General features: G+C 32.8%; 1 protein-coding gene across 8 annotated transcripts in view; it reads right to left on the bottom strand.

Annotated features, from left to right (window-relative positions):
• Positions 1-704: 704 nt before the first annotated feature.
• Positions 705-23,428, bottom strand: part of osbpl8 (oxysterol binding protein-like 8) — a 96,786-nt gene continuing 74,062 nt past the window's right edge. For 6 of the 8 annotated variants that reach the window (XM_058772070.1, XM_058772076.1, XM_058772074.1 and 3 more), the window contains 19 exons: positions 22,111-22,191; positions 21,892-21,993; positions 21,312-21,515; positions 18,854-18,938; positions 14,894-15,053; positions 12,748-12,973; positions 11,821-12,005; positions 10,505-10,586; positions 10,322-10,420; positions 10,145-10,241; positions 9,967-10,065; positions 7,208-7,305; positions 6,913-7,002; positions 6,485-6,621; positions 5,339-5,524; positions 4,016-4,172; positions 2,493-2,595; positions 2,321-2,426; positions 705-1,935 (listed from right to left, as the gene is read on the bottom strand). In XM_058772070.1, the coding sequence (XP_058628053.1) occupies positions 1,803-1,935; positions 2,321-2,426; positions 2,493-2,595; positions 4,016-4,172; positions 5,339-5,524; positions 6,485-6,621; positions 6,913-7,002; positions 7,208-7,305; positions 9,967-10,065; positions 10,145-10,241; positions 10,322-10,420; positions 10,505-10,586; positions 11,821-12,005; positions 12,748-12,973; positions 14,894-15,053; positions 18,854-18,938; positions 21,312-21,515; positions 21,892-21,993; positions 22,111-22,191 (2,430 nt within the window). In that variant the 3' untranslated portion in view covers positions 705-1,802. The remainder of the gene's footprint in view (positions 1,936-2,320; positions 2,427-2,492; positions 2,596-4,015; positions 4,173-5,338; positions 5,525-6,484; positions 6,622-6,912; positions 7,003-7,207; positions 7,306-9,966; positions 10,066-10,144; positions 10,242-10,321; positions 10,421-10,504; positions 10,587-11,820; positions 12,006-12,747; positions 12,974-14,893; positions 15,054-18,853; positions 18,939-21,311; positions 21,516-21,891; positions 21,994-22,110; positions 22,192-23,428) is intronic. The other 2 variants (XM_058772071.1, XM_058772077.1) reach the window with 1 other exon arrangement.

Here is a 23,428-nt window from a genome sequence, read left to right as displayed (position 1 = left end):
GGCTAAAGACACGCAGATCTATGGCAGCGTCGAGCTCCGGGACGAATCTAAAACGCCGAGCCGCAAACGTCTGAATATGGCACATTCACTCGAAGTGAGAAAGAAAGACAAACCATGGTAGGAATTCAACAGTCGGGCTCAAAATCCCTCAAACTCCAGCTGCAAGACCCGCTTGGAAAGGCACGTGGTTTTTTAATAGTTATTGTCGACGTGAGCACATTCAAACATCTGATTGGACGCTGTGCGAGCGAACAAACGAACGCCCGCAGAACAAAGACACGTGGGCTATGGGTGACGGCGTTTCTCTAGAAGTACAAAAGGAAATCGGTTCTTGACTATATACAGAAGTGACGTTTACACGCTAATCTACTCTCAGACTATTTGGCTTGTTAATCGTACATCTAGTCTGATGTAACAGTGGCAGACGAGAGTCAAGCAACTACAAAAGTACGCAACAGTATTTCCTGCTACAGGTTTACTACGCCTAGATCTACGGTTTCCTCAGAGTAATATTAAATGTGACGCTCGCTATACTGTACACGCTTCGGTATCGTTCAAATAAATTAAACATTATTACCTTCAAACACGATTTAGGAACGTATGAAATGCAGGATCCACACACTGTGCTGTTCAAATTAAGATTTATAGTGAAATTGTTCCCGGAAACGGTTTTAAATAATACAAAATTTGACCTCAACTCGCAACATCCTTCATTCGTTTAATAAAAATGTCATAAAATACAAGTAACATCAGAAGACTTGAACCCTTTTAAGTTTTATATGCGAGTGAAACTTGGGAGAAAAGTCCTGGTTGTGTTTCAGCCCTCGAAAAATTTTAAGAAATCAAAATATTTTTGTTTTAGGAGAGCATTTCCATATTTTCATTGCTGTAACGTGTCAGTAAAATTGTATTTAAATCAGGCAGTGCAATGAATACTATTACGTACAAATACTAATAAAAATTCATATTTTTTTGGATAACAGTGAAGAGAACAAGATTTTTTTTGTTTGCACTTTAGTCATGACAGTCTGGGGAGAAATGTGCTTATTTGTCATGAAAATAATAGCACAATGCAAAATATGTAGAACAGGGTTTTTGTTAAGTAAAATACATATTTTTCCTAATTTTAGGGGGGGGGGGGTGACCTAGATCTGATCATATTTAGTTTGTATATCGACTGATGTCCTCCACTACAGCAGGGGGCGCTGATGGAGGATAAACATTTTAATAAAAATAAATAAATCAATGGTTTAAATGGTTAAGAAGCTGATGAGATTTCCTCGTTTTGAAGAAAAGAAGTAAACAGTCATTTCTAAAACATCCCACAATGCACTTCAGCCCGATATTGGCCATCCTTTCGCAGCAATCGCAACACAAATTCATAAAAAACAAAACTAGTAGAAACCAAATGTGTAGAATAGGGTTTTTGTTAAGCAAAATATTTATATTTATTTTCTAATTTTAGGGGGAAAAATAGTTTGATAATATTTCATTAGTACGTCAACTGAAGTCCTCCGCGACAGCAGGGGGCGCTGATGATGGGTAAAAATATTATTAAAATCAATTAAAACAATGGCCTAAAAGGTTATGAGGCTGATGACAGTTCCTCATTTTGAAGAATAAAAGTAAACAGCCATTTCTAAAACATCCCACAATGCACTTCAGTCCAATATTGGCTGTCCTTTCGCAGCGATCGCAACACAAATCCATAAAAAACGAAACTGTCTGTGTCACGAGGCGATACTGACTGAAGGATGGAGTGCTGAAGGGATGGAGTGAGGTTTCTGGGTCAATCTCGACCGTTACTTAAAGATGAAGTTCAGAAGGACCTGGAGGAAGATGAGGAAGAGGATGATGGCCACGTCTCTCTGCGTCAGGAATGAACTTTCCGTCGACGACTGACTCGCCACTCGACTCCTCAAAGCGTTGACGTTCCTGGAAACCCGTGACCAGACAAACCAAAGTTAATATTGTCGTTTTTCAAGTATTTATTGATCATTTTTTAATATAATAATTAGGAATGCAACGATATCAAAATCTCAAAATATTGTGATATGAAGTCCACGATGCAATATTTAAAAAAAGGCAAATGAAGAATTGGAAAAAAAGTTTTAGTTCATTTGACAGAGACTGTGCCAAAGCATAATGGCCCAAAACACAACTTTAAAGACCTTTTATGTTAGAATAAGAAGTTTAAATATATTTTAAAAACTACGCTTTTTGCCCTGAAGACCTATCGTTTCATATCATCATGTGACCACGATAATATCGTTACATCCCGAAAAATAATTCATTTATTAAGTATGAGAAGCCGTTTCACCTGTTAATGTCTTCCTGGGTTTGTCTGATCGACTCAATGGCACTTTGGATTTCACTCAGATCTGTTCCTTTCTTTCTGAGGCGGCTGTTGTGTTTGCTCTTGTGTCCTGAATGAAAGATCATGATGAGTTTTTGGATTATTGTTCGCATGTTTGTGTGTGTGTTTGACGTACTCTCGCTGCCTGAAGAGTCCTGGCGGTCCGGCTCCGGAGACGAGCAGCCACTTTCTGGACTTTTAGGTTTGTCGCTCTTATGTTTCCGCTTTGGTCCCGTCACCTAATCAAACACACACACCGACAAGAGCAGGACATTCACATGATTCAGTCTTTATGTTATGGTTATGACAGTCTGCATTGTGTATATGATTCACTGGAATTTTTGAAAGGCTTCAAACAGGGTCCAAAATGAACTTTTTTCCACATCTGCCAACGGCAATGAGGCAAGAACTATTTTACCAGCCATAAATATGTAATACTGGTCATGAAGCTGTATTTTGGGTTAAAAAAAGATACTATTATCCCTACAATAATAGGATTATTGATTAGTTTTTCCTCTGATATATTTTTGCCACTGATATTTTTTTCATCCAAGTTGCGTATTTGATTTATATATTTTTTTATTATTAGATTTATTATTTATTTAAAAGCTAAATAAATTTTTGTTATTTCTATTATTAGATTTATTTAAATATTACATTTATTATTTAAATGAAAGTGTAATTTTAATTGTTATTTATCTAAATTTAATTTCTAATTATTTGTATTTATTTTTAAATTTGTTATTTAGATGCATATTCAATCTCTAATTGTTTTTTATTATTGCATTTATTTAAATATAAACTTAATTTCTGATCTTTTTATTACATTTATTATTTATTATTATTATTTCTAATCATTTTTGTGTTTACATTTTTATTTAACTGCATATTTAATTTCTATTTTTATCATTCCATGTATTTACTTTTTATATGATATCCTACGATAAAATAATTTCTAATCATTTTTATTAAATTTATTTGTATAAAAATGTAATTACTAATTATTTATTACTGCATTTATTATTTATGTAAATGCAAATTTAATTGTATAATTTATTTACCTTAACATGTGTTTTTAAATGCATATTTAATTTCTAATCATTTATTTATTACTATATTTAGTATGTAATTGAAAGTTAAATTTCTATTTATTTTTATTTATTACTACATTTACTATGCAAATGCAAATTTAATTTCTAATCATTTATTTATCTTTTACATTTGTTATTGAAATGCAAATATAATTTCTAATCCTTTTTTATTATTATTATTATTTATTAAAATCTTTCACAATACCACTAAAAATATTGTGAATAAAGCAGCATTTCCATACAAAGATTCACAAACCAATGTTAATTTTGGACCCTAGCTGCAAAGACGCATGCCTGATGGAACCAAAAAAACAAATAAAGATCACACAGGCAAGCATGCAAAAGTCACTTGCAAATGCCAAAGAGCACAAAGAAAAAACAAAAGCTGAAAATGAGACCGCGGTCATGTGACCAGGTCAGGCAGCAGATGATTGGTTGCTTTGCAGAATGGTAATTGGTTGGTTGAAGAATGGACAGAGAGCGCAGGCGGCAGCAGACGGTGATGAGATGGAAGCAGGGAGAGGGATTGTGGGTAGAACGAGGGAGGGGTGGGGACAGAAGGACGTACCTGGCTCAGGTAATTGTCCCTCCGGGAGCCCTGCTGGGTACTGAGACTAACTACACTGGCTGAACGTACCATAGGCGTCCTGTGGCGCACTTTGGTCTGAACACAGCCGTCTTTCTCGAACTGAATCAGATCGTTGAGCGGATCCCAAGGACGAGTGCTAGGACACAGAGAAACACACAGTCCTCACAGTAAACAATGAACTTTCTATCCAGCAGGGGGCAGCAGGTGTTAAGCTTGTTTCACACATACTCCGTCAGCAGTGCATATGCGGTGCATATTTTTTTCCGCATTATTAAAATTAACTAAAGCCTACTATGTTTCACAGTCAACACATTTGGCTTTTTGGCTAGCTTTAAAACAAGGAAAAGTGCACTTTTAGATGAACAAGGCAATATGGCATTTGTAGAGGTCGAAAAACAAAGTTATTTATGAACTGCAGAATTGCTTTTATTAAAAATTTAAATGCAAAGGAAAAGGCACGAGAGTCAGTGGTAAGTTTTAATTTAACAGTTTTTGATAGCCTGCTACTTTTAAACAAGGAAAGTAGACTGTTTAAATGTTTTGCCACTTGCTTGAGCAACTTTTTTTATAAATAGAAGTAAAACGCATTGAATAAAACGTTGCTTATATTTATTGCGCTTAAACGTGAATGAAGCTATGAAACACTGTATTTCTGTACTGTATAAAAAGAGAATAATGGATAAATGGATAAAATTGAAATAATGGATAAATGTGACCCTGGACCACAAAACCAGTCATAAGGGTGAATTTTGTGAAATTGAGATTTATACATCATATATAAATAAGCTTTCCATTGATGTATGGTTTGTTAGGATCGGACAATATTTGGCCAAGATACAACTATTTGAAAATCTGGAATCTGAGGGTGCAAAAAAATCTAAATATTGAGAAAATCGCCTTTAAAGTTGTCCAAATGAAGTTCTTAGCAATGCATATTACTAATCAAAAATTAAGTTTTGATAAATTTACGGTAGGAAATTGACAAAATATCTTCATAGAACATGATCTTTACTTAATATCCTAATGATTTAATGATCCGATAATTTTGACCCATACAATGTATTGTTGGCTATTGCTACAAATATACCTGTGCTTCTTATGACTGGTTTTGTGCTCCAGGGTCACAAATGTTGTGTTTGTGCAAACAGCTGTGGATCAGGAGCGGACTGCGGTTCTGCGTGAAAGCACGATGAATCCGTGCTGCTTCTGCACAGCATACATAACACACACGGACTGCATACGCACTGCAGAAGGAGTATTGTGAAACGGGCGTTCGGAAACGAGCAGGCAGGTGTGACTTACTCGGCGTAGCGGTAATGCCACTCTCCGGTGGCCGGGTCCTGCTCGAACAGAGCGGGCATCCACTCCTCACACTTGGCCTTGCGCTCGCGTGCCGCCTTCCTCTGAGCCTCCTCCAGGATGAACTTCTCATTGGTCGCCTCTGTCTGGTCCCTGTTATTGATGGCCCGTGTCACATGTTGCCACAGCCTAAAGATGACACAGAAACACTTCTGAAAATGTGTTCATTTTCCTAATTAGGGGTTATTTCTCATGTTACTGTGCGTTAGTGATCATGCAGAGCCCTATTAAATCTATTTGGGTTTTTTTTTCAATTTGTAAAAATTTTTCCTAGGTTGTTTGTAATCTGTTTTAGTTTTAGTAGATATGATTTAAAATTATTTTTTTTCTTGAACATAAAATACATTTTCACGACACCTTTTTTCAGTTTAATTTTTTTCTGGATTCCATTTTTAATTTAATTATATAATAATACATTTATTAATTTAAAACAACAATTAAATATTTAATAATGAAAAAATATTAAAATAATTTAAGGATTTTTTCCCCCCCTAATGGTTTAATGTTTCTGGATTCCATTTGAATTATAATTTAAAAAAAATATAAAATCATATTTCTAGATTCCTTTTTTAATGGTTATATGAAAGGTTAGTATTTAAAAAGCATGTCTAATTAATTAAAATTGTCCCAAATTCTGTGTTTTTATTTTTCTGGATTTTATTAAACCATTATTAATGGTTTAATAAAATATTAATAATCAAAATCATGTCTAATCAAGTGAATTCATAAAGCTCAAACAATTTATTAATTTATTTATAATTTAATACAAATGTAATAAAACTGTAGTAAACAAATTAATGCATAAAACCATGAACAATTTAATTAATAAAAAATCCTTTTATTTCCTTTCATTTTTAGAATTAAAGCATGGATGAAAATTTTAAGTTTGAATAATTTTATTATTATTTTTAGTAGTAGTATTTTGCAGTTTAATAGTCTTTTTGTGGATTAATATTCACAGACACTAGTCCATTTCACAAGTTGGTTCATTCTACAGCCCTACTTTTGATTTATTCATCAGAAATGACCCAATTCCCATGACATTTTACGTTTTCTACACTGCGTAAATGAGGTGACAAGCATGGTTACCTCTCGGACTCAAACTCGCCCTGTTCTTCAGGAGGGACGATGCAGCGGATCAGACGGGTCTGCCTCAGGTCCGGCGTCGGGTTCCAAAACGTCTCCATCTCACCCGTCTTCTTATCATTGATGAAGACTTCACTGTCCTGTAAAACACACACACACACACACACACACACACACACACACACACACACACACACAATGACATCTGACCTCTAAAAGACATCTAACAAACTTCTAATACAATTAGATCTGCTAAAAAATAGTCTTGCATTGCCAGATTTGTCACTATTCCGGCTAAGAACCGCGCACTCAGACAATTTGAATGACATGTAAAGCGACCAAACACATTTTCGGATTTCTATGTAACATTTACTGCTGATTTCTAGTGATTTTTATGTGCAGATGGTCTAGTTTTTGACTATTATACTCACCCAGTGCCCCTCAAGTGTCGCCAGCACCTCCTTCCCGAGCTTGATCTTCCCGCTGATCTGATTCAAGATATCACTGCTGCCGAGGAACGGCTGACGGACAGGGATAATATTAGTCACACCATTGAATAGAGTCACACAAAGCATGGTTCATTTGTGGATGTTGTGCCGTTATCGGTGTGGCATTTAGTTTGATATGGATGTGATGTGTGTGGCCTTTCTGTGGGCGCCTCGCTGTTCTTCTAAAATGTCACAAAAGCTTGAAAACACCCTGACACGAGTGTATAAACACACACACCTTGAGTCTGAACTCCAGCTGAGCGCTGTAGCCTGTTTTCTCACAGGCGATGGACACCTGACCGCCCAACTCCAGAGTCATAGTCCCGTACAGGATCCCTGAGACACACACACACACACACACACACACAGCATGTGTGTTAATCTTCGTGAGTCAGTGGTCTATCCGAGTTTTAGTGAATACACCTGTGTGTGTAAGAGTTATTATTTGCACATGCTCTCTTATAAAATTGTCTTACAACAACGCACAAATCACTGGACAGACAGACGGAAAAACATGACGCTCGCTAAGCTAGACCTTAGTCTTCAAGAGATGGGTCTTTGGTAACACTTTATTTTAACAATTAGACATTAACAAGATTAACAGATCCAAAAAATAAAATAAAATAAAATAAAATAAAATAAAAATTATTAAATATGTATTTTAATAATAAAATTATATAATATATATATTACACACACACACACACATATATATATATATATATATATATAAATAACATTCTATAATATATATATTACACACAAATACACAAACACATTATAATAATAATTACTATTATTAATTCTAAATATATTTAAATAAATGCATCATATTAAAATGTTAGTTATAATTATGAAACATATTACTAAATATTTATATAATTATATATTTTTATATTTGTAAATATACTAATATATATATATATATATATATATATATATATATATACACACACACACACACACACACACACACACACATACTGTATATATGATATAATGACAATACACATATTAAATATAGAATATATATACACAAGGCCTAAAACTAACTTTTTGCCACACCTGCCAATGGCTGGTGACGTGTTAATATTTACCGGCCAAAAATTTTTTTTACCGGCCATGAAACTCTTTTTGCAAAAACAGGCAGTTATTACTACTACAATGACTAAACATATTTACAATGTTTTTGATTTGTCCTGCTATTGGTGTCTCTATTAAATGCATTTTCTTATTAATTATAGTCATTCAACATTACAGTATAATTGAAAGCCATTATTTTTAACATTTAATAGGCTCTGAAATATATAACAACATTTAGAGAGCGCTGTCTCTTTAAAACCTGATGCGGATATGTCACATTTCTCCCAACTCTTTACGGTCATTTAAGACTTTATAACTCACTTAAGACTAAGTTTACGAGATAACTCGCCCAAACCGCGCATTTTGACATAATTGTGTGTGTTTTCGTCCGTTGAAGCGCTACTGGTGCGCTGTCTGAAGCGGCTGTGTGTACAGCCGAATGCGCAGCTTTTCAAACTATGCCGCACTGCACTGTTTAGGCAGTGAAACCCCAGGTGTGTGTCGCCACATTCTCAGGTTTTAAAGAATAAAGAAGGGAAAAGTTAATCTTCCGAAATGAAGCAGCAAAATCTTCTCAGGTAAAAGTTATAAGAACCGTGTCTAAGGACAAGCTGGCCATCACACTGCTCTGACCTTATCAGCCCGTTTGGATCCTATCATTTGATTCGCTCTTGTCGCTTGTTATGACAGAACAGCATCACGATGATCTTGTCTTCGGAAAAGATTGTTTTATTCGCTTATGTCAGAAACAGTGAATCTCTTTAAAAACTGGCTGTTGTTTTTACTACATTGCATTGTTATATTTCGTAAAAGTTGTACCTGCCAACTGGCGACTGACACTGTTACATATACTCGCCAACACCGATTTTCACTCGCATTTGGCGCTTGGCGAGTGTTAATTTTAGGCCCTGTATATAAATATATTTATAATTGTAAAACACATGCACACACACAATTTAATAATAATAAATAAACAATTATCATAATACAATTAAATAATAAGAAAACACATATAATATATAACATTAGTATATAATATATATCAATTATAAATATGTTTGTTACTAATTAGTAGTAACAATTCTATTACTAGTTATAAATAAATAAATATATAATATATATATAAATAAATGTATCAAAAATAATTTATAATTCTGAATCATACAGATGTTATATAAATATTTATTAATATACATTATATAAAAACAGTGCACGTATTAAATATACAGAATATATATATATACATATACATATATATATATATATATATATATATATATATATATACATATATATGTGTGTGTGTGTGTGTGTGTGTGTGTGTGTGTGTGTGTGTGTGTGTATATATATATATATATATATATATATATATATGTATATATGTGTGCGTGTGTATATATGTACAACATATATATACACCTACACACACTTGTAATAAAACATTTAAATTTCAAATCTAATTTAATATTTTTCATTATAATTTCTTTATTACATTATAAATATACATTAATATAAATAAACATTCATTACAATAATATATATTATATACGTATATATATATGCTATAAATAATATTTATCAATTTATTTATCAGTTTAAATGCACATTATCTAATCGTCTGTTAAGTGTTATATAATGCAATAATATTTTTATTGTTATTATCGAGAGATAAAGTGTTACCAAACTCTCATGTGTTAACTAAAATGTAAACCTCTAGACTGTATACTGCACATGCATCTAAACGAGTCCAAACGAGTTACTCAACATGTAAACATACCTAGATGTGTCCCTACAGAAGACAACACAGGGGACGGGTGTTAGTGGCGCAGTATGAGCGCTGGATTCAGATACAAAGAGTCTGGGCTGTTAGCTGTATGTGTGTGTGTGTGTGTGTGTGTGTGTGTGTGGACAGACCTTTGCAGTGTGCGTAGGGCATGTTCATCACGTAATCCTCTCCTCTGTTCAGAAACGACAACCTGGCTTCACCGTCCAAGATGGCCGACAAAGAGTTTCCTGAGAAACACGCCAACAAACTTGCAATCAGACACGTGTGTTGCACAAAACGACGTGATTTATCATCGTATCTTCTTACCGTAAAACTTGGACTTGGCCAGGATGCTGCCGCTCAGACAAAAGCCATCCTTCCTGTTGCTGACGTAAAAGGCTGAAACCGGAGGATGATGGGATACCTGGAGGAGGACAGACACGTTATGCTGGTGTGAAGCTCAGTAGAAGCTGACTGGAACTAAGGAGGATTTTGCTGCTTTACCTGTTCGGCGATGTAGAAGGTTTTGCTGTTGGTTTTGGTGTGGATCCATAAACAGCGAAATGTTTCTCCAATAATGGGGTTGTACGGTTTCTTCAAACCCTTTCAGTGACAAAAACGTTGAAAATATGAGGGGAAACGACATATTCCAGATGTCTGAAGGGCTGTTAGTGAATGTGTCTTTACCTTTGGCTTCTTGTAGAATCCAGAAATGTACCATTTGACCACTTTCTTCATGCGGTTATAAGCGTTTTCCTCCACCGCCGCTCTGATGAGTTCAACAAAACATAATTACGGTAAAGTTACTGTAATAAAATGACCTAAAATCTGATTTGATGCTTTTGTGTGTATTTTTACCAGGGTTATTGTTGTTAACTAACACTAAAACAATAAAAAACATTTCCGTTTCTTAAAATAAAACAAAGTGATAAAAAAAAAAAATCTAATTTTCGTTTGGTACTAAAATTACTAAAACTAATATATCAAAATTAATAAATATTATTTAGACATTAAAAAAAAAAATACAAACAACAAAATTAATATAACTTTTTATTAATAAAACTCTAAAAATTATTTGAAAACATTAATAAAATCCAATTCAAAATATTACTACAAATAAATAATAGCATTTCACCAATACCAAAATAACATTTCTTTTGATATTTTATTTTGCCTTTACACTGAGAACTATATGTGGACAAAATGTTTATTATTGTGAGTTAGTGAGTTTAAATTATTATTATTATAAATGTAATTTATTTCATTTAATATTATATAGTGTGATTTTACCATGTTTGGTCCACTTTTTAATCCATAACTATGCTAAAATTATTTTTATATAAATTACATATGAACAATTTAATTTAAATAAATTAACCAAAAATATAATAATAATAATAATAATAATAAACCAAACCAAATAAACTAAATATAAATGTTTTACCACAATAAACAAAAATAAAAATGATGTTTTTAAAATATAATAATAATAATAATAATAAACCAAACCAAATAAACTAAATATAAATGTTTTACCATAATAAACCAATAATTAATTTTATTATTTTTATCAATTATTTTTTTACACAATTTATTGTCCCTAATAAGAGACTAATTTGGAACACTAGATAGACAGGAATTCCATGTATGCTCCTTTCCAATGTCATTTTATTAATTATTTATATACTATTATAGTAGTTCACTTTTATTTTTACATTTTCATTGTCATATTTAAATTTTTAGTTTGGTTTAACAATTTTATGTTCTTTTGTCATTTTTATTTTGTCATTTTAGAATTTATATTTAGCTCAATTTTTTTTTTTTTTTTTTTTCAGTTTTACTAATACTAGTACTTCAATTTTAAAACAACATTTTCACCTAAAATGTATATCTTTTTCAGCTTTATTCTCAGTTATTCTCTTATTAGTTTTCGTTTGGTTATTTGTGAATATAAAGGAGCATCTGTATACTGTAAGCTGAGTGTCTGTGTGTTACTCTCTTACTCGGACAGGAAGTCGGCGTGATAGTAGTAATCGGACAGTTTGTCCAGGAAGGACCGTGGCTCCAGGATGAAGGTGGGCAGCACCACTTTGGACAGGTCCATGCCGGGCCGAACCTGCTTCAGGAGAGTCCAGATCAGAGATTTATTCTCCTCTGATACCGTCTCTGTCTGAGCCGCTTCGCCAGCCTGAAACACACACACACATGTTGTGTTTCCATATTTTATAGGCGTAATGATTTTTATACTGTACATACTGTATTTTCTATTGCCCTACACCTAAACCTACCCCTCACAGGAAACTTTCAGCATTTTTAGATTTTCAAAAAAAACTTTATTCTGTATGATTTATAAGCTTGTTTCCTCATGGGACCTAAAAATTTGGTCCCATAACGTGATAAATACCAGGTACACACACACACGTTTGTTTCTGTGAATTGTGGGGACTTTCCATAGACTTCTATTACTTTTATACTGACCAAACAATATTTTGTATCCCCTAACCCTAAACCTAACTCTATTGTTACACTTTCAGATAAACATCATTTACTATTTTGATTTTTGATTTTTTTTTTTTCTTGTGGGGACTGCAGGCCGTTCCCCACAATGTCAAAAAATTTCAGGTTTTACTACCCTTGTGGGGACATTTGGTCCCCTCAATGTTGCATAAACAAGTTCACACACACACACACACACACACACACACTCACACACGCACAGCTTGAATGAACAGATTGTGTCACATCCAACACAGACTTACTGTTCATCTCCCAGCTGTATGCTGTAAAAATAGCTGTCTGAATATTGTGTTAGCATCTGTGCGTCAATAACACTCCACTCCAGCCAAACGCATGTGAGGACCTCAATAATTCATGATGATAATGTCATAATTTACAGAGTTTTTAGATGAAGGACTGCGTCGCTCACGCACCTCTCCCAGCTCCTCGTGGCTCTGCTCGATGTACGTCGTTTCCCGCAGCGTCTCGTTGGGATCCAGGTCGATGTACGAGTCTTCCTGCCGCTCTGATGTGTCGCTGTCGCTCTCTTCACTTTTCTCCATCACCTCGTTTTCCCACTCCTCCTGCTCCTGCTCGTTCTCACGGTCTGACTTATCCGAGTACAGGTCCGGATCCTTAAACTGGTCGCTGTCGTTAAACCTGACGGATCACACAAACTCTCAGTTAGTATGCAAACACAGGACTTGCATTAATCGGTGACCAGTGATGCTTTAACTACTTTAGTTTCAGTCAATATGGGCATACAGAGTGAAACAGTCAGTTCATGTAATAAAACAAACTCAGATCTGATTTGATTACTAGATGTCTTAATTTGCTTTTACACTCAGAGCTTTATGTGGACAAATTGTTTATAAAAGTGATTTTATTTAGTTACAGTGATTTTTACCAATTCTTAACTATTAATATTTTTTAAATACATTTAAATAATTAATTATAAATATAATTATTAATTATAAAATTAAAAATAAATATATAAATTTATATATATATATATATAGAGAGAGTTGTGCTCAAAATTATTCATACCCATGGTAAAAATGATCAAAGGCAGCTGTGAAAATAAATCTGTATCATTAATCCTTTTGATATTTTATTTTAAAAATTTACAAAAATCTAACCTTTAATTGGAGAATAAGAATTTAAGATGGGAGAGAAATCTCATTATGAAATAAATGTTTTTCTCTAATACACATTGGCCACAATTAATCATATCCTTTTATTCAATACTTTTGCAACCTCCTTTTGCCAAGATAACAGCTCTGAATCTTCACCTATAATGCCTGATAAGTTTGGAGAACATCTGACAAGAGATCAGAGACCATTCCTTTCAAGATCAAATGGATAAACAATGCAGACTTATTTCCACAACCTTTTTTGATCATATTTACCAAGGGTATGAATAATAATAATAATAATAATAATAACAACTATATATATATATATATATATATATATATATATATATATATATATACATATATACATACATACATACTGTGTATATATATATACATACTGTGTATGTATGTATATATATATATATATATATATATATATATATATGTTTTTTTACATAAACAATTATATTTATATAAATATAAAATTTCAATATAATTTTTTTTAATTCTTTAAAACACTTTTTTAATGACAATTTATAGTTTTGGAGAAAACAAACTTCCAAATAGGAGACTGATTTTTAATGGGATATGCTTTTGTTGAAGTAACCCATTGGCATTATTTTAACTCATATTAAAATTATTTTAATATAAATGACATACAATTCAATTTAAATAAATATATAAAAAATAAACAATTTAATTTAAATAAAACATTTATTAAAAAATGTAAACATTTTCTCTCCCTCTCTTTTTTTTTTTAAAAAGTAAAAACTTTACTTCCAAAGTAGGAAGATTGATTTTTAATTAAATGATTTGTAACGCTATATGATTTTTTTTTTTAAACCACCTGTTCGCATTATTTCAACTTATTTTTAAAATCACATTTAAGACCTGAATTCCTGGTGAAAAACTACATTACCCATGATGCTGTACAGGAAATTCCACCAATCAGAGAGTCTATGCATCTAAAGCACTTGCAGGCAACACAAACTCCCTATATTAGTTGTTTTGTCCAATTTTCAAATAATTTCTGCTTGAAATCAAAGTTTGTAATGTTGTGATTAAATTCGTAGCTGCTTGGTTTGGTTCATGGTTTATAACATGCTTATGAAGATTTTTTTTTTAAATCCCTATGGGAAAATAAACTGTAAAAAACCCCTTCCGGAATCTATTTTGCCGTAAAAGTGGATGTTAATGCACTTTATTTTAAATGTGCATTTAAACATAGTCATTTCTAATATTGGTCATGTGCCATAAAATATAAAGTACTATTGTCTTAGCCAAGACTGAACTCTCAAGAGTGAATGTCACGGCACTCCGCCGTGGAATGTCTGACATTAAAAATGAATATGCGAGTGTCACTTTTTATCAGCACTGAATAAAATATTAATCTGAAGAGCCAGTAAGATGGAAGCTGGCTGTGTTAATGTGTGTGTCTTACTGAAAGCCCTGCATGTTGTGTGCCCTCAGCAGACTGTAGAAGTTGATATGCGAGTGCTCTGCGGTCTGCGTCGTCTCCTCTTTGCCCTCTCGGATCATCGTTCGCTTCAGCAAACTCGAGCATTTCAGAGCCAATTCAAGAGCGTCCATCCAACAGCGGCCTGCACACATGACACAGGGTTATAAAGACTGATGTTGCAGTAACATGCAGCGCTCAGTGCATTTAGCGCCAATTTTTTCTGCCGGTGCGAGTTAATTTTGTGCGCGATCGCACTGGCACGACCAGCGCATTGTTCAATTTGCGCTGCAATTTCTGTCGCATATGAGAAACATCAAAAGGCAAACGAAACAAAAGCGTAACAAAATCCCACTACTAGTTTGAGTTGCGCAACGCGGACTGTTTATCAGCTCAGACCACGGCGCAAATAGACTTGTTCGAGTCAGAACAGCTTTCCTTGGGAAGCAAATTTGATTTCGCGACACAGCGCTGCAAGATCCAGTGAGAAGCATTTGAATTAGCTGCAGAATGAATAAAGGTTGCTGTCAGATCTAGTGAGATGCATTCAAATTCTGCACAGAATTCTCTTATAAACTAGGGGTGTCAACGTTAACGCATTAACGCATGCAATTAATCAAAAAATTTTAACGCGTTAATATTTTTTAACGCAAATTAATCGTTTGATAAGGTTTGACCCCAACTTCTTCCCGTCATCGCAGCGCGGAAGGTTATCTATCATTGTGTGATGAGGGTACAGCGAACCCGTGTTGCGAGGGTAACGGCACAAGTGGGCTACTTTGAAATTATAGTCGTGGGAAAAAATTACAGAGCCGTGGGTTGCGGTTTTTTTGGGCTACTTTTATAATGTACCACGGCCGCCCAAGATGTATATAGACAAATAAAAATAAGAATAGATCCTTTTACTAATGTGTATTATACTTGGAATGTATCCCTGACAACTTTAGAACGGAGAGGCGGTTGTAACGTCACAAACAACGTGAGTTTCAGCCGGAACGGCAGAAATAAACATGACAACAGCCACTATAGATTATATAAGATAATAAACACTAGAGGTCGACCGATAGTGGATTTTACCGATACCGATAGCTAGGTTGGACCACACTGGCCGATACCGATTAATCAACCGATAGTTTTCAAAATGGATACTGAAAGAAAGCTAGTGCTTTACTATTTTTTTTTTTTAAAGCAGTAACAGTACTGAACCATACTTTGTAAATGAATAAAAATATTAATATTATTTACAATATTGATCATTAAAGTTATTTCATAGTTTGCTAATGTTAAAAGAAGAAACTTTAAAATTTAAAAATGTAGCCTATTAGAAGCTAACAGTTAATGTTGAAATGAACACACTCACAAGGAACGATACTTCTACAGTTTTCATTAATGCTACGAATGGACTCTTATTGTTAAGTATTATCATTTAATTTCAACAATCATGCTTAAAGATGGCCATCTTTAAATATCTACACAAGGCCATAGCATTAAAATTACATACATATGGATATTGTGTGTGTACTAACACACTTTATTTGTTTCTATTTTTTAACACTTGATGATTATCTAATCAAAAAAAAAAAAATTTGTCACACACCGGGCAAAAGCGCAGTGCTGTGTCTAGGAGAACTCAGAGATATCACACACACACACACACACACACACCAGATGCTTTGCGTTCAATTCAAGTGGCGGTCTAAAACAATTTATTTAATCACCAAACGGACATAAGTTTGCTTCAAGAATGAACAATGTGGCATTTTATTAGAGCCACAGAAAGACAAAAGTTTTACTGAATGTACAACAGCACGAATCAATGGGGCCAAGCCTTCTACCATCGATGCTTGGCAGTGCTTTCTTTTTGATATACGTGACTGTATAAAGGAGTGACTTTTGTGTTTCTCTTGCCTTTCCCTCTTTCCCTCCCTTTGATTGGACTTTGAGATATTGAGTATGTGTCTGTTGTTGTTTTTTATTTTTATTTTTATTTATTTATTTTTTATTTTTATTTTTATTTTTTTGGATGTTATGTATAAAAAATAAATAAAAATGTTGATAACAAAAAAAAAAAAAGTTTTACTGAAAAATGCACAATACATAATTTATAGCCTAGGGTGAAGTCATTATGTACATTCACAATGATTTGGGAGAATATAATGTAATTTAATAGAAAACTATGCGAATGGCACTCTGTACCGTGGCAGGATTTTCTGTCAGCTGTATTTAAATGCGTGTCTGGAGTTTCCCGCTCTGTGCAGTGCGCAGTGTCACGTGTCAAAATAAACAACACGTGCTGTCGGTGATTTCTGCCTCTAGAGGCCGCTCTCGTACTGTATAATGCCAACGGACCCTTCTCAGCCACTCCAGCAATGGTTGCAAACCGGAAAACTTTCGGCATGGATTTTTGCCGATAACCGATAGTTGCGGCAATCAACTATCGGTGCCGATTAATCGGTCGACCTCTAATAAACACACGATTACGATAGGATATTTGTATGTGATTTTCTTGAGTGAATGTGTACATCTGATATGCTAATTTATACAGCGATATAAAAGGCTAAAAATAGCTAATTTTAACAACAGTAAACGACCAAATTCTACATGTGATCGTAAAAGGAAGTTATTACAAACACTCGATGGTGGTTTGAAGTGAGTTCTGAGTAAAAGTGTACTATTAATCTCATAAATTGTCTTATAAAGCATGATGCTAATATTAGCTCTAATGCAGCTGCAGAACAGGTCCAATTCTTCTTCATAATGCATTTTGTCATAATACTTCAAGTAAGGTCGCAAGAAAATGTTTTGTTGTATTTATTTAGAAATACTTTTGATAATAGTTGGGTAAATGTATACTGGGATTGAAGCGATGTGGCTTGGTAAACGTTTTATTGCCAGTATAAAGGCTGAATAAAAACAAAAGAATAATGATAAAAGAATAATAAGGATTATGTCTCATACCTGGCGCAAGTGTGAAAGGGTTCTGTTTCCTTAAACTAGTTTGTCATGCATTTCTTTATTTCAACACATTTACAGGTAAATGCTAGTATTTTAAATTTGTGATTAATCATGATTAACGTGATAACATTTTTAAATCGATTGACAGCACTGTTATAAACAGATCAAACAGCGCTGACGTAGAAAACCAGAAGCAGTGACGCTAACTGTAACTATGGTGTTGTGGCAGAAATAGTCGAATGTTATTACATTATTCATTTCAGGGTTTGTACAGCTTTTTGAGAGAGAAAGCATTTCACACAACTCTTTCCAGCACTTTAAAGCTCCTAAATGATCCAATTTGAATGTTATTTTCAATAAGAAATGACCAAAATATACAGTGGAAAACAAACACTTGTGTAAAATTAAAAAATACATCAAATCACCATTAGGCTATAACCTGTAGATGGCAGCAGAGGAGCACTTACTGGCTTATTAGACATTCATTTATACTTTTTCCTTTATATTTTGAAATTATAAAATAATAATTATAAAATCACTAGGCTATTATAAAATATCAAATCATCAAGAAATCAGAGTTTTGCTCTTTTTTTGTGTATGAAGTAAGAAAAATGACAAAGTGCTTTGAAAAACAAACTTTTCTTCAATTTGCGACTAAATCACACATAATCACTGAAGTTGTTGGTCAGTTTCATAGACTATAGAAGAATAATGGTACATTTAATAAGAGTACAATACATACCTTCTCTACATAAAAATTAGATTTCGCACATGTTACTGTTGTTAATAAAATAAATATTGTAAGCTTTCCAAATCAAGCTTAGTGCTTTACTGTCAAATGTGTATAAACATGAAATAAACAAGAAATTGTAATATTATTAGTAACTGAAATTCCTAAAATGTTCAGTCAGGGGCTACAGTGCTCCTAGTAAAAAGAGTTAGTCCGGAGCCCTGGCGCTCTTTCTGTAAGTCTGTGTGTTTGTGTCTCACCGTCTGATTCTGAAGCTGCTCTGAAGATCAGGTGGCTGCTGGGTAACGGCTGAGTGATGGAGCCCACAGCTTCTCCTTTAGGACCCTGAGACACAAACACGAACATCATAAACACTTCAACCACACATAAAAATTAACACAAGTAATATTAAAAATTTGATGAATATTAAATAGCCCATATTGTACATACTCATCATTTTTTAGTATTTTATTTTAGTTATTATTGTTGTTGTTTTTATACCTTTTATTTTAAAATATATATTTATTTCATTGTATTTAATACACAGTTTAATAAACGTTTTAAAAAGAAATTTTATTCAGTGAGGATGAATTAAATTGATTAAAAGTGATACTAAAGACATAATGTTCCAAAGATTCATTCATTCAATAAATAAATAAATAAATAAATGCTGTTCTTTTGAACCTTCTATTAAATTCTTTCTGAAGAATCCTGTAAATATATTTAAAAAAAAAAAAAAAAATTATAATAAAAATTAATATAAAAATATGAAATATTAAAACATATTTAAAAAAATTATTATATAATTTATTATAATACAATTATTTTATATAAAATGATATTAAAACATATAAAACATTTAAAAGTTTCAATAATAAAATACAAATATTATTGAAAATATATATTATATATATAATCATTTAAACTTTCTATTCAGTTCTTTCTGAAGAATCCTGAAAAAAGTTTCCAAAAATATTATAATATATTATAAATAGTGCTGTCAATCGATTTAAAAAAAATAATTAATTAATCGCACATTTTTCTGAAATGAATTGCGATTAATCCCACCTAACATTAAAGTTTTTAAATATACTTTTATATTGCAATAATTTCACATTCAATCTTCAAATTAATTTACAAACAACATAGACAGTATTTTTTTAATACTTGTTTAATGGCATCTTTATTTTTATGACTGAAGGCCATGGATCACTGATTCCAATTAATACTGATTTCCCTATACAAATGTTTCCCCCTAATATTTAACCATTGACTATAGCCATTTAACTTTACATTATAATTAAGAGCTATCAATTTTAACATTTATTAGACTTTAAAAATAACTTTTAATTTAAGTGAACTTAAAACAATTTTCACACAAATCCATTATAATAAATGTCATATTTATCTACCTGTGCCCCTTAGCAGAAATATACAGAAATTGTATAAAGTTATCAAACACTAAATTCTAATACAGATGAATCCTTAAAACTATAAAAGTTATTTATTTCCTCTTTTTTCTTTTGTTCTTGATGAACAGACATCACAGCAGCTGGTTATTAGGTTGTTTTGGCTGCTATTTCTTTAAGAGCTGCTGCTACTGAACATGACACGAATCTGACACGCATCGTATCAGATCTCAACTCTCTTTACCTTTTCTGACCCATTTCAGGTCGGACCCATTTCAGTCTCTACTAATGAACTGACGAGTTGAATCGAGTGTGTTAGATGAGGGAGACAGTGCTGGGATGCTCCAGGACACTTTTGAAAACCATTTCAGAGACATGTTCTCAATGTAACTCATATATACTGTAACATATTACATGCATGCACAGTATTATGGCAGCTTTAATCGCCTTTTTGGTAACTTCATGACTTAACTGATCACGACATTGCATGCTCGTAGTTTCTTTCACGATTTGATATGAAATGATACAGGCTATGTGCGCGCCGGCACCTTTGTGCGTGTATTGAAGAGCACGCGCTGCGAGCACAGTACAGTTTCCGCGCTCGTTTGACTCGCGCCTGACGCTGAAGTGAAGTTGAAGCGCGCGTCTGAAACGTCTCCTGCTTGATGTGCTCGTAAAGACGTTCTGTGACTGAATAAATGCATTCTTGTCAAGAAAAAAGAGACAGAATTAGCAGTTATGAGTGGGGTGGCCAATCCTAGGCTCCGCCCCTGCGTTAAACTGCGTTAAAATTTTAAGGCGTTAAACTGAAAGAATTAATCGCCTGCATTAACGTGCTAATTTTGACATCATTAATTACAATATAAACAATGTTAAAAAATATTAATATTAATTTATTAATTAATAAAAACATTTTAATATAAAATTATATAGAAACAAAAACATTATAAACTTTTTCAATAATACTAATATTAAAATATATATTTAAAAACTTTCAATAGAATCCTAACATTTTGTTTTATATATCCATTTAATTTTTATATTATATTCAATATTCATTTTATATTTTATTATGTATTAAATATACACATCATATATATGTATATTACTTATTATTTGTTTTTATTATGCATTTAACACTTTTTAGAACTTTGAATATATATACTTTTTGGGGAATTTTGAATTAGGACCCCCAAATAAATAGAACCCATTTAAAAACACCTTTTAATAACTAAATCATAATGCAAATAATGCAAATCCAAAAATGTTCATCGTAATCTGAATGGCTCCCGCTGAGTCTTCTGTGTACCTTGACGGCCCAGATGGACTGTTCAAGCGGGTGGAAGAGCTTGAAGCAGAAACCGTCCTTCTTGGAGGGTCTCTCGATGAGCTCGCAGGCGTTGAGCAGGACAGTCCCGACCCACTGGCCGTTCTTATTGGTCTTATAGATGAGCAGGACTCCTGGCTTCAGCACACACCACAGCTTGGTCCAGCTCTTCAGCGTGCCTCGAATCTGAAAGAGAAAAAGAGACTAGTACAGGACTGGACGTTTCCTCATGTGGGTTGATTGCTTGATCCAAAGCTAAGATCGATTTAACCTCCTTTCCTCCAGACCCTGCAGCTCTTTTTTCACATATTATCATCAGTGTGAGTATTACTGTGATTATTAGCATAAGTTGTTTACCCCTGCAGCGACAGAAAGACTGACAAGTGCTGTTCACTTTTTAATCATGCTTTCATTTCTTTGGATTTACTATCAAAACTTAATGCATCGGTCAGCTCTGGATTTAATGAAAAATAAGACAATTTTGGGACCATTTATGCAGAGATGTGCATTAAATGGACATGCATTATTATTCTGTAAGAATAAACACATTTTAATGGCAAACCTTGAGCCAGTCGGCCATGACAATGACAGATGGATCAGTGATGGTACTGAGCAGCTCTTTAGTGGCGCGTTTCTTCTCTTCTCTGTAGTTCTTCTTTTGCACCTGAACAGACATGCATGCAAAACGTCACATTATTCGTCATTATCATTAGTAATCAGAATGCATATATAAATAATGCACTGAAAGTCTGTATTGATCAATTAATGAGTGTAGCTGTACCTTGAGTGACTCCTTCTTAGTAAGTTTGTTTCCAGACACCGATATGTCTTTATCTGAGCCATTATAGAGCTTGGTTTCCGACTGCAAAACCAACATAAGGGTTAGTAATTTATAAGGCATCATTATGTACATTATGATATTATGAGCTGAGCTCATATAGGTTGGCCTAAATTAATGTGGCATAATCCATACATATACATAAATTATTTATACATACACACATACGCACACAAATAAATCTAAAATATAAAAAATTAATTAATTAATTAATCGATTAAAAGTATTCAAACAGAAAAGTTATTTCATATTGTAAAAATATTAAACTGTGTATGTGTGTGTATGTATGTATATGTATATGTATATATATATATATATATATATATATATATATATATATATATATATATATACATATACATACACACACACACACACACACACACACACACACTAAACATTACCTGAAATAAATAAATATATAAATTAAACAAATAATTAAACATTACCTGAAATACAATAAAATATTAAACATTATTAGCGTTAAATATTAACAACAAAAACGTAATTTCTGAATTAACTGAATTAAAATGACTAAAAAAAACAATGCAAACATAAAAAATAAAAAAAAATTACTAAAACTTTAAATTAATAAATAAATAAATAAATAGATATACACATACATACATACATACGGGTTATTAATGTTAAAAATCAGTTATGTATAATAAACAATAACTTTTGTTTCAGAGATATACATATTAAAAAAAAAAAAAAAAATATATATATATATATATATATATATATAGATATATATATATTAAATAAAAATTAAATATTAAACATTATTAATAAGAAATATTAATTTTAAAAACTATTTCAGCTAAAACTTTTCTTTTTTAGTTTTTGTAAAACTGAATTCAAAATTAATAAAAATGATGCAGACATATTTAAAAAAAAATTGAATGACAAAAACACAATGACATTACTTAAGTATAACACAAAATACAATATAATACAAAATATAGTTTGATAACTAACAAGAAGCATATACAGTCTGAACATTTTTTCATTCACCTTCCAGGTGGGTCTGAACTTTTAATGTTTAATTTCACCTCGCAGCTTTTCAAAGCCGATTAGGTGAAATATCTCTATGTGAACGTGGGTTAATTAGCCTTTTGAAAGCACTCTGACGCTCGTGTTTGACGGCCCTGTGACTTGGGATTTATTCTGGATTTCGAGCGCATCTTCTAATGGTCTGTCTGGATGTAACGGCATGTCTACGACGTCCAAAACCCACCAGAATGACTCACGCAAACCT

The sequence above is a fragment of the Onychostoma macrolepis genome, chromosome 04 (genome assembly GCF_012432095.1).
Source record: "Onychostoma macrolepis isolate SWU-2019 chromosome 04, ASM1243209v1, whole genome shotgun sequence".
NCBI lineage: Eukaryota > Metazoa > Chordata > Actinopteri > Cypriniformes > Cyprinidae > Onychostoma > Onychostoma macrolepis.
This window is presented reverse-complemented; position numbering and strand designations above follow the sequence as displayed.